Here is an 11,822-nt window from a genome sequence, read left to right on the forward strand (position 1 = left end):
AATATGTTTCAAATTTCTTTAAATAATAACTTGAAATCTTGAACATGTCCAACATTGAATGGTCGGAATTCAAAATTCATATTGAAAACAGAAACAACAATGGTTAATAAATCCGCTTATAAGAGAAGAATAAGTAGAGTATCGCTTTGAAATAATTATTTCAACATAAAGCCAGTTATTGTGGGTAGTTTAAGTTTGAAAACTCGATGTGTATTTTTATAATTTTAGAGCTTTCAGAATTTTAATTTTGGCAAATTTTAGAAATTTGAATATCAAAATTGATTTGAGTGTCCCAAATTGAAAACTCCTGAATTGAAATAGGTCAAAATCAGAATTTCCTATTTAACCTTTGCCAAAATGAGCCGACGGACTATAATACGGTATGTGGAATAATGGTAGATAGACCAACTTTTAGACCATATTTTCAAATTATATGATGCGTTATCAATTAAAATAAACATGTTAATCACCATTTAAATAATAATCCAATAATCAATAACTACGTCATTGCAGTATGGCGGGAAATCCCTTGACCGCCTTAATTGGGCTTAGGCCATACAATTGGGCCTCTCCATATAGCCCAAAGCAAAAGGAAACGAACGTTCCAGTCTTTGACGGTCCCTTCTCTCTCACTTCATAACTCTCCAAAACCCCTTCGAAACTCGAAAACCTTCAGCCATGGCGGAATCCATCATTACCTCAGAAAAACCCTCCACCTCGTCCCCTCTAGAGCCTCCTTCCCGTATCGTCTGCCACGTGTATGTTTTTCTCCAAGCTAATCTCTCTTTCATCAACAAAGCTTGATAATTTATTTTATTTTTTCTGGAAATTTTTCCGATTTTGATTTATTCAATTTTTGTTTTTGTTTAATTGAAGCTGCCAGAAGCAATTTTCTCAGTACACATGCCCTCGATGCAACTCACGTTACTGTTCCCTGCACTGCTACAAGGTAAGTATGCTAATTTATACAGATTTAATTTAATTTAATATATTTATTTTGTAATTTTGGTGTTTGATTGTTTTGAAATTTGATTTGATTGAGCAGTCGCATAATCTCCGGTGTACCGAATCGTTTATGCGGGAGAATGTGGTGGGGGAGATGGGGCAATTGGGGCCCGATGACGAAACTAAACAGAAAATGCTGGACATACTGAAACGATTTCACTCTGAAGAAGAAGAAACTGATGACATGGATGATGATGATGATGATAATGCTGGTAGGTTTTTATTTTGTTATTATAAATTGGTGTTCTCGTGTTTTTGGATGAAGTTTATGGCTTTCGAGTTTAATGACGCTTTTGGTGAGTTTTCGGTACTTGGGATTTTGTATGTGCATTGTAAGATATAAGAGAAGTTTGTTATTGAGGGATTGCTATGGCTTTGAACTAGGAATTAGGACTGGAATCTAGTTAGTTTTTGATAGATGTTTGGTGGTTCGGGTGGGTTTAAGGGTGGAGTGAACAATTTTGCTGATTTAATCCATCGATGTTATGCTGATTACCGATTGTTTAGCAGTTGATGGCATATGCAAGTTTACTAAACTAGTATGTGTTTTATAGTTGAGTATAAATGAAGTAAGTAGGTCTTGTGCGACGCTGAATCGGGCCTGATTGATGATAGCAATAAGTGTAACGCTGCCTTTAAATGAAATTGATAACTAGTATCGTAGTTGGTATAAGGATAGTTTTTCTGTGTTTTATTGGCTTCCTAAGAGATATTCATTGTTTAATTATGGTCCTTAAATGTTTTTTTTCACAACTTTGGATTTCTGACCGAAATCTAAACTTATTTTTCAGCAGGTTCTGCACTGTCTGAGGAGACTATTCAAAAAGTGCTGTCTGGTATGTTGCCGTGTCTATCTTTTATTGATGTATTTAGCTTGTAGCTCTCAAGTTCTTTCGTATCTTTCATACATTCGATTTTACATTTTCAAAGAAACAGATATTTGCGCTCCTTAGTTTATATTTGGAAGTTAAATTCAGCTCACGTCTACTGGATTATGCGTTCTCTGCTTTCCTCTATATGTCCTAAAGCTGACATGAGTCATTTTGCACTCCGTAGTTTTATACTTGCAAGTAGTAAATTTTAACTTTTGTCTTTCTGGATTATGCTTTTCCTGCATTCCTCCGTATTTCCTAAAGCTGACATAAGTTGGTTGCCTTTAACCTTTGTAGGTGGTGAAGTTAGTCTGGATGATCTATCTACAGAAGAGAAGAAACTATTCCAAAGAGCTGTCGTTTCTGGGGAACTGAGCAAGATGATTAAGCCTTGGGATCCGTGGTGGTTGAAGCCTTCCGCCAGAACGATACCATTTAGCAAGGAAGGATCCCAACTTATCCAACCTCTTGTCAAAGACGATGAATCAATGTCACCTGAGGATAATTCAGAGAGCAATCAAGCGAGTGAGATTCCACCCGGGCCTGACACCCCACTGCCACCAGTCAGCAAGCTGAGTTCCACAAAGCCATCACCATCCTTAGCTGTTCATCTGGTGGACATCATATACAGCTACTGTTTCACACTCCGTCTTTACAATGGAGATTGGAAATCGGATGCCATAGGATCATCCATGGCGGTGCTTTCTGTCTCCAATGTACTGGGCCAGGGTGGGCAACCGGAGACTGTCCTGGAAGTGCTGTCTTATTGCTTGGAAAAGACCTGCTCCCCAGACTTCAAACATACAGGCGGCTTGCAATTTGGACTCGGTCTCATAGATGATGTAACAAGCCTATTAACGCTAGGAACACCTGCTTTGTTGTGCTTGCTCTGTGATCTGCAGAGGATGGTTCAGGCTGGGGAGAGCGATCTGAAGTCGGAGAAACCAAGGAAGTCGTCACGAAGAACAGAAATTAGGAACAAGCTGAAGTTGGCCGAACGGAAAATTTATTTCATCATGTGTTGGGTGCACGAGCAAACCGGGGAAGTTTGGACTTCCTTAGCAGCCATTGTAACGGCCGAAAAGAGTTCAGCTCTGAGTTATCAATCGGCTTCGAGGCCCGGGAAAGCGGAGAAGAAAGCCGAACCAAAGAGCAAGGTTTTGATTCAGGAGATTCGATGAAAAATAATAACATTGTAACTATTCTTTTCGGTTCGTTGTTGTAATCAAATTGTTTCACCTTTGAGTGTGTGTTATTGTAATTTGCATGGGACTGTGAGTAGTACAGAAGATAAATACACCGCGTAGCACATGATCTCAGCCGAGAAGCAAAAACGACGACGTTAAACCTTTTAATTACTGGACAATGGCAATTCCGTTATTTCACAAAAGTCAGGGGACGTTTTTGACGTTCCATCCAAAACCGATATCTATTGACCACCTGGTTTGGCTCCCGCGGATGCTCTCATAAACCTTCTCAGTAATTTCCCAGAGAAGAGAACCGACAATCACAGAACGTCGTCGTATCGTTCTCGGCTCTCTCTCTCTCTCTCTCTCTCTCTCTCTCTCTCTCTCTCTCCGATTCGAACCAGGGAAAGCCCTAATCTGCGTGCAGAGATGGTCGATGTGAACGACAAGTTAGTGTATTTCCAAGCAATCACAGGCCTCGAAGACTCCGATTTGTGCGTGGAGATCCTCACCGCCCATGGCTGGGACCTCGAGCTCGCGATCTCCTCCCTCACCACCACCTCGAACCATACGCCTTCGCCGGAAGATCCATCTGCCGCCGGAACCTCCACAGTTTCCGATGCCGGCGGTGGGGACGGTCTTCGCTCCATTCCTCAACCGTCGTACCAATCTGGACAGTCGTCAAACGCCGTCGCGGCACCCGGTTTGGCTTGGAGGATCATAACTCTGCCGATTTCTGTTATTTCTGGTAGTCTAGGTTTGATTTCTGGCGCGGTTGGGCTCGGGTTGTGGGCGGCGGGTGGAGTGCTATCGTACTCGCTCGGAATGATTGGGGTCGGGGCTGGTCGGGACGGTGAGGCCTCGGCCCGATTAGTGTCGGTGTCGGAGGTGGGGAATGAAGCAGCGCAGTTTGTAGCGAGGTTCGAGCAGGATTTTGGGACGAGGAGACCGAATTTCGTTAGCGAAGGGTTTATGGACGCCCTGCAGAGGTCGAGGAACTCGTTCAAGCTGTTGTTCGTATACTTGCACTCGCCGGACCATCTTGATACGCCGTCTTTTTGTGAGAGGACTTTGTGCTCCGAGATGTTGGTGGATTATATCAATGAGAATTTTGTGTCGTGGGGAGGGAGCATTCGGGCTAGTGAAGGCTTCAAGATGAGTAATAGTTTGAAGGCCTCGAGATATCCCTTCTGTGCCGTCGTTATGGCTGCTACGAACCAGAGGATCGTGCTGCTTCAGCAGGTATATGATTCTTTGCCTGCCTTATTTCCATATAAAAATTATCGGTCCATCAGACTATATACAGATTTGATAGCTCTATAGACTGAATTGAGTGAAAAATATTATAACTCGGTTTAAATATTATATTATTTGTTGTTGGTAATGGATTGGAATATCTTAGGGCGGAAGTTAGAATTATCAGTATCAATCTTTGTTTGATATTGGGGGATGAAGATGGAGGAATGGAAGTTATGCCTGTGACATTGTATTTTGAAACTAGAGGTTTTTCAGCACAAAGTTCCAATCTGAGTAATTGTTACTCGATTTATTGAATAACACATTTGACTCATTACATTCGAATCTTTTATGTTTCTTTTTTTGTAAATGAGTTGACCAGTCAGTCTAGTGATTCATGGGGTTTAACTGCGAAGCTTACAGAGCGGTGTTTTTAGTGGATTAAGGATTCTTCATTTGATTTCCCGATTTGGCTGCTCAGAGTGCTACAAACATCCCTTTTCATGCAATGATAGCAGCAGAAACATTGCATGGAAATATTGCTCGGCATGTTCATTTTTGGTGTGAGTGATGTTAGCATTAAAAAAGGTTCTATAGTGGGTTGATTGGTGTTCATGGTCACTGGCAGAAACAGAGTAGATATTTACATACTGGTGTGGTTTAGCTTTCTGATTCGTCATTTGTTATTCTATTTTCCATCCCTAGAGTTTCTACTGCAGTGACTGAAGTTTTGGGGATTTTCCTTTGTTACTTTTTTCCCCTTAACATTGAAAGCATGTTTATTTTGGTGAGAAGGCAGGCAGGCACTCTATTTTTTATTTTTTTATTTTTTTATTTTTTTTTATAGATTAGAATGTAGGATAGATTCTATTGGAGGGATAAGAGGCTCAACAGAATGGATATCTATTAGAAAATTTCTGCTATTGTCTTTCTGGAGATGCTATTATTTTGAAGTTGTTTCAATCTGATCTGTGCATAAGATTTTTGTTTGTTTGACTCGCGCTTATCTTAAAAATTGCTTCTCTGTTCTAAACCAATGATGTTGGGGCTTTAGCCTTTATTTTGACTGGTCATGTTCCTTGGGGAAAATGGTGAATTATTGTACAGAAAGATTGTCACAATTTATCTTGGACAGTAACTAAGTATTATTGTTTCTCTTTCAGATTAGGTGGATGTTAAATTTGTTATTGAGCTCTTGAGTTTAACTTAAGCTATTCTATAGCTTGGTATGAGCATTTTGTTTTATACCCTACCTTGAATGTGTTTTCCTCTTTAAGTGATGCATCTTGAACTTGAAGTTTTTCTTTCTAGAGTATTAGATTGATTTCGATGTTCTTTTTCTTTTCCATATTTCCCGATTTTCCGTGTCAACTGCATGGTAACTAAATATGAATGATGTCTAATTTTGTTGTTCATTTTGTCCGTAACGACTATCTTTGTCATCTTTGGCAGGTTGAGGGGCCAAAGTCTCCGGAAGAAATGCTCTCAATACTAAATAGAGTGGTCGAAGAAAGTGCTTCTGTTCTTGGTACAGCAAGGCATGAGGCAGAAGAAAGGAGAATGAACATTCGTTTAAGGGAGGAGCAAGATGCTGCTTATAGAGCAGCACTTGAAGCTGATCAGGTATGTTAATATTTTAACCTAATTTCATGTGACAAACAAAGGCTATAGGTTTTAGGAAGCTCTTAGGTTGGTCTTTTCTCATTCCCTCATTGTTATGTTCGTTTGCTTCAGGCGAGGGAAAACCAGAGGAGGGAAGAGCAAGAACGTCTAGAAAAAGAAGCTGCTGAAGCTGAGCAGAAGCGCCAGGAGGAAGAGGAGGCTCGTGAAAGAGCAGCACAGGAAGCTGCGGAGAAAGAGGCTGCACTAGCTAGGATGCGGCAGGAAAAAGCCTTGTCACTTGGTGCCGAACCTGAAAAAGGACCTGATGTTACACAGGTAATCCCTCTTGCATTATGACTTAAATTTTCTCTTGTTATTTTCTTGTACGTTTTGAATGTATAGGTGTTTCAATTAACTTCTATGATACGTTCACACATTCAGTTCGGTATGTTTAGATATCATTCATGGACATTCTATGCACCTTTTATACTGGTCGCAAATCCCAGTATTCCTTGTTTTGTTCGAGATACTAGTTATTTAACCTAATCGACGCATGGTTATATTTTTATTTGATAACCCAGGTTGTGGTTCGGTTCCCAACTGGACAACGCAAGGAAAGGAGATTCCACAGCACTGCAGTAATCCAAAATCTCTATGATTTTGTTGATTCTTTGGGTTGTCTAGACGCTGAGAACTACAGTTTGGTGTCGAACTTCCCTCGAGTCGTATATGGACCAGAGAAGTTGTCTTTATCCTTGAAAGAAGCAGGATTGCATCCACAGGCCAGTCTTTTTCTGGAGCTGAATGCTTAGAGAACTTTAATGCACGCATCGTGGTTTGTTAAATTCAGTAGAGATGATTCCTGCAAACTGCAACTAGGGTTTAATTTATTTTTGCACCTCTATACATAGCAACTATGTCGATTTATTTAGAACGATGTAACGAGTTAAGGTAGATGACGTTGATGATATGTGGATGTGTAGTTTGTTTTCGTTGCAAATTCTTTCAAACACGCGGCCCCTAAAATGGAAGCGGATTGAAATAACGATACTGACTATATGGACATGAAAATCTAAATAAGCTCATCCATTCGTTTCTCTGTTTGATGTGATTAATGATTACTTTGTGATGTTGCCTCCTCCCTCCCTTTTCGTTTCTTGATAGAGCTGTTGAATTTCGAACTTCTGAGATGAGTGCCGGGCAATAACCAAGTTTACAATGCATCTTACGACTACGAACAACATATGTCGACGGAACTATGTCAACTTTGTTGTCCAAACGGTTCATTGTTCGTAATTTAAATTTCGTAATCAACAGAACTTCGTTGATCTAACGGTTCATTGAGCACAACTAAGCCGCCGGCAAACATCGTTAACGTTGGCCAGACTTGAATCGGAGACCTTTGATTGACGTGATTTGAACTGGAGACCTTCGATTGACGTGATTACTATACTCGTAATCATCATAACTTTACCCCTATCTTACGTGGTTAAGGACGTGGTGGTTGTGTACCAAACTTCATGAAAATTGTGGGTACATTTCAACACCCTACTTAAATTGTGCTAAGTAGATAAATAATTGAAATGTAATGTGCACGTTGTGGTTTTGAATCATCCAGACCGTTAGATGTAAAAATTTCATACGTCAACCCATGGTAAAAAAATAAAAATAAAAAAACTAAAATTATGCTTTTACATAACCGAAAGTTGCCATATAGTTGGAAAGGTTGTGGCTGTGGAGAACATGGTTGGAAATATCGTGATATACAAGCCAAGTCCAAGTCATCTGTAACTTGTTTCTTTGTTGAAAATCTTAAATCTCTTATGTTGATTCTAAATTCTTTGTATGGTCGATACATTTGTTGCGTTCCAAGACATTGAAAGAGCAAAAATGTAGTACTACATATACATCACACCAAGAATTGAAGTTCAAATTACATTCCGTCTTTCGAAATATTACACCAGAAATTAGGAATGAAACCAAAAAGCCTTGTTGTCTTTTGATCCTTTCTCCATTAGACTTTAATCTTACCTCCTTTATTCCTTCGCTTTCCCAAAGCAACAAGATTTGTGACAACACCAAATTTTGATTCTATTAAATTCGTAATATTCAAAAATCGAATTAATTTCCTCACTACAAAAGTTAGTAACACCTCTTTATGTCATCCCTTTCCCCGCCATTTCCCTTTTCTTGTCAATTTTCTTAAATTTATTTGAATTTTTGATCGATATATGTTTCTAAAATAGTTGTGGAGTATTAACGTTTTTTAATGTACCTGAAACACAGTCATGTGACAGTACTGTTTTACTTAAATAATAACATGTAAATTTGATTGCCTTTATTAATATACTTTACAATTTAGACATTTAATCATGTCTTTACTCTTGTTATAACACTTAAATAGTGCACTACATATCCGTAACATAAATACAAACATGTGGTGTGCAAAGATTGTGAAAGAATCCTAGTACATAGTTTCGGAATAAATAAAAAGTAGAACAAATATACGAAAAAATAGAAAAAAAAATATAAATTTTAATATTTTACCAGAACTCCAATTTCAACTTTTCCAGCCTTTTCAGGACACCGTGATTAATTAAATTAAAGATTAATTTGCTAATATTTTTGCTGATCAGTATATTAATTTTACTAATACGCTCCGAGCTGAATTGTCTTTCCCTAATCAACCTCCTAATTCCTAAATTAAATTAAAGTTAAATTAATTAAATTTAAAATTCAAAATTAAATAATTAAATTAGTTTCCAAGTAGAAGTCGAGAAGAACAGCGTGTACCATCTAATCATAGAGGGAGAAAAAGACTCCACCGGAACACCTCTTCCGATCCAAAAATCAAAATCCCTAGAAATCCCAATCGAACACCATCACAATGCCCCACCCAACCCTACATTTACCCCTCTCCTCCCAATCGCAATCCCTAGGGTTCCATCTCCAATCGCTCTCGCTCTCTCCGAGCTCGATTTCTGCACTCTAGGGTTTTCTTTGGGTTCTGAGAGTCCCCAATTTCGCCTCTCCAGCTGGAAAGATGCAGATAGCACCATGGCTGAGTCTCGGATAGCTTTGACAATGTGGAGCTCCGTCGCGAACCGGAATTCAGGGACGGAATTCGGGAACATGTGGTTTATCGGCTGCCGCTTTCGTCTTCGTTTGGCGTTCGACTCGTACTCCGTCGCTTGCGAGGCGTTTTCTGAACACTATTGTAATCTGATTCCGGTTGGGGTTGTTGAGCGCAAGAAGCTTTTGAAAGGTTTGTGAAGAATCGTTTCCGTCTTAAAAAAAAAGTTTGCTTCTTTCGGGAGATTTTTTTGTGTGTGTTTTAGGGTTATGGATTCCTGTAGTGGTTTTGTTGGTGGGAATTCTGGTTGCGACGATGGTGGCGTTGTAGAGAAAGATCCGACTGGGCAATACTTGCGGGTACGGTTCGGGATTTTGTTTGCTCTTAATTTGGTATTTCAATTGTGTTTTAATGTAAATTTTATCGGTGTTTGTTGAATGTGTTTTCGGTCATCTTTGCTTGCTTGTTGTTGGTTTTGGTGATATAATTCTTATGTAGATTTGTGTTTGTTCATCCAGTATGACGAATTACTGGGGAGGGGAGCATTCAAGATTGCGTATGCTTCTCTAACCACCTTGAATTCGTTTCTTTGTAGTTGGTTTCTAGGGTTCTAACGATTTGATATTGCAAAATTATTTGTTTACTTATTTGGATGTTGTACAAAATGTAGATACAAGGCATTCGATGAGGAAGAAGGAATAGAAGTAGCCTGGTGCCAAGTGAATATCAAGGAGGTGTTGCAGTCTCCGGAACAACTGGAGAGATTGTATTCCGAGGTTTATCTGCTGAAGTCGTTAAAACATCAAAACATTGTGAAGTTCCATAACTCTTGGGTGGATGATAAGAACAGGACCATCAACATAATAACAGAGCTGTTCACTTCTGGGACTTTGAGGCAGTTAGTTTTGCTGACTTTTTTTCATGTTTCATGTTTTTACTTGGCGTACCTTCTTCAAATGCTAACCGTTTTTGTTCTGGGATTAAGGTATCGAAAGAAGCATAAGAATGTCGATATGAAGGCCATTAAGAACTGGGCAAGGCAGATTCTTCGAGGATTGCACTATCTGCATTCTCACAATCCTCCAATTATTCATAGAGATTTGAAATGTGACAACATTTTTGTCAATGGAAATACTGGAGAAATTAAAATCGGAGATCTTGGATTGGCAATAGTCATGCAGCAGCCTACTGCTCATAGTGTTATTGGCACCCCTGAATTCATGGCTCCAGAGCTTTATGACGAGGAATACAATGAATTAGTCGACATCTATTCTTTTGGCATGTGCATGTTAGAAATGGTTACTTGTGAATACCCTTATAGTGAATGTAAAAATCCGGCACAAATTTATAAGAAGGTTACCTCTGTAAGTTTCTGATCGACTGATTTATGAATTTCTCTCCAGTTTTTTTTTTTTTTTTTCCTACTAAATGGTTGTCTAATGTTTCTCCTGAATTCCTTTGTTGTAGGGTGTAAAGCCCGCTTCACTCAATAAAGTGGACAATCCTCAAGTCAAGGAGTTCATAGAGAAGTGTCTAGTTCCAGCATCTATGAGATTGAGTGCGGTGGAACTCTTGAAAGATCCATTCCTTGCACCTGACAATTTGAAGGAGCCGAATTGTGTTATTTTACAGTCAGAAAAGATGGTGAACTTGCCACACCCCGAAGCTCGTCCTATGGACATAGATACTAACTACCAGAAGTGCCCTGTTGGATCTTGTGGAAGAAGTCCCAATGAAAATTCTAACCCTTCAGTTCTGGAGTTACAGAGTTTAACTGAGAATAATGAGTTCAGGTTAAGAGCAACCAAAAATGCTGATAACACCGTCTCATTAACTTTGCGCATTGCTGATACATGTGGTAAGTACATCTGCCGTGCAAAAAGTTTTTCTTCCTCCCCTTATTTTCCTGAACTACACCTGAATATTATTTGTTTATACAGGTCGTGTGAGGAATATCCATTTTGAGTTCTATCTGGAGTCTGATACCTCAATTTCAATTGCTGGGGAGATGGTTGAGCAACTTGATCTTTCGCATGAAGATGTCTCTGTCATAGCGGAGTTAATTGATAACTTGATCATGAAGCTAGTACCTGGCTGGAAACCTTCATCAGAAGGTTCATCATGTGGAACAAATAGTTCGTGTGGGGATCAGCCTGCACGGCAAAATGTTGTCTCACATTTTGCACATGCGGAGGACCGACATAACCAAGCATCAATGATTTTAGATACTTCGGCTACCTCAGCTGAGTATGGTGTCCCTACTGCCTCAGGTGCCAGTAATGTCAAAGTTATGGAGTCGGCTAAATACAGTTCTGATGAATGCTGTAAAGCTTCAGATGGTTACGGTTCCGGTCCTGATTGTATGGTTCAGGGTGCGGCCAGGGAGAAGAGTTGCGAAGCTGATTCTGGTGATTCAGTTGTGATGAATGAGGTACGCCCCGACATGTCAAGCATTTGTTCCTTATCTGAGCTGTCTCTAGCAAATAAAGATCGATACAATGAGCAAAAGGGGGAGCTTGTTGCTATTGATAGGCAGTACCATCGATGCCTTCTCGAGCTCTTGAGGTTGAGGGAGGAAGAAATTCAGAGTGCAAAGAAGAGGTGGATAGCGAAAAAGAAAATAGCTGTTAATTGATGTACTATTTAGTGTTCTCTTTCGTCTTTTTAATTCGTTTTGTACTTGTAATTGTTTTTTCGTCAAGAAATTTGGCGAAGCGAATCATGCCCGTGTTTTTATGTGTCGATTTGGTTCATACATTTGGTTTTACGGTTACTAATAATGATATTTTCTTTGTTCCATTGCTTACTAAAAAAAAAAAATATGATGCAAAAAATATGATTTTTTCG

At 39.4% G+C, this 11,822-nt stretch overlaps 3 protein-coding genes across 6 annotated transcripts; all 3 read left to right on the forward strand.

Moving 5' to 3' along the window:
* Nucleotides 1–622: 622 nt before the first annotated feature.
* On the forward strand, nucleotides 623–3,120 carry LOC137711549 (uncharacterized). Of its 2 annotated transcripts, none has more exons than XM_068450798.1 (5): nucleotides 623–758; nucleotides 877–949; nucleotides 1,046–1,217; nucleotides 1,797–1,841; nucleotides 2,175–3,120. In XM_068450798.1, exons 1-5 carry the CDS (start codon nucleotides 679–681, stop codon nucleotides 3,056–3,058), a joined length of 1,254 nt encoding a protein of 417 aa, XP_068306899.1. In that variant the 5' UTR covers nucleotides 623–678; the 3' UTR covers nucleotides 3,059–3,120. The 2 variants fall into 2 exon arrangements, with proteins under 2 accessions (XP_068306899.1, XP_068306900.1); XM_068450799.1 differs by having other exon boundaries at nucleotides 1,800–1,841.
* A 312-nt stretch (nucleotides 3,121–3,432) lies between these two features.
* LOC137710718 (plant UBX domain-containing protein 10-like) lies at nucleotides 3,433–7,041 on the forward strand. The gene is made up of 4 exons (XM_068449826.1): nucleotides 3,433–4,306; nucleotides 5,753–5,923; nucleotides 6,035–6,238; nucleotides 6,484–7,041. The coding sequence occupies exons 1-4, from the start codon at nucleotides 3,494–3,496 to the stop codon at nucleotides 6,712–6,714; spliced, it is 1,419 nt and encodes a 472-aa protein (XP_068305927.1). The 5' UTR covers nucleotides 3,433–3,493; the 3' UTR covers nucleotides 6,715–7,041.
* A 1,645-nt stretch (nucleotides 7,042–8,686) lies between these two features.
* Nucleotides 8,687–11,760, forward strand: LOC137710354 (serine/threonine-protein kinase WNK8-like). Of its 3 annotated transcripts, none has more exons than XM_068449308.1 (6): nucleotides 8,689–9,334; nucleotides 9,494–9,531; nucleotides 9,646–9,870; nucleotides 9,961–10,339; nucleotides 10,443–10,833; nucleotides 10,916–11,760. In XM_068449308.1, the coding sequence occupies exons 1-6, from the start codon at nucleotides 9,245–9,247 to the stop codon at nucleotides 11,608–11,610; spliced, it is 1,818 nt and encodes a 605-aa protein (XP_068305409.1). In that variant the 5' UTR covers nucleotides 8,689–9,244; the 3' UTR covers nucleotides 11,611–11,760. The 3 variants fall into 3 exon arrangements, with proteins under 3 accessions (XP_068305407.1, XP_068305409.1, XP_068305408.1); XM_068449307.1 differs by having other exon boundaries at nucleotides 8,690–9,334; nucleotides 9,646–9,873; XM_068449306.1 differs by having other exon boundaries at nucleotides 8,687–9,334; nucleotides 9,646–10,339.
* The last annotated feature ends 62 nt before the right edge of the window (nucleotides 11,761–11,822 follow it).

Source organism: Pyrus communis, chromosome 12 (genome assembly GCF_963583255.1).
Source record: "Pyrus communis chromosome 12, drPyrComm1.1, whole genome shotgun sequence".
NCBI lineage: Eukaryota > Viridiplantae > Streptophyta > Magnoliopsida > Rosales > Rosaceae > Pyrus > Pyrus communis.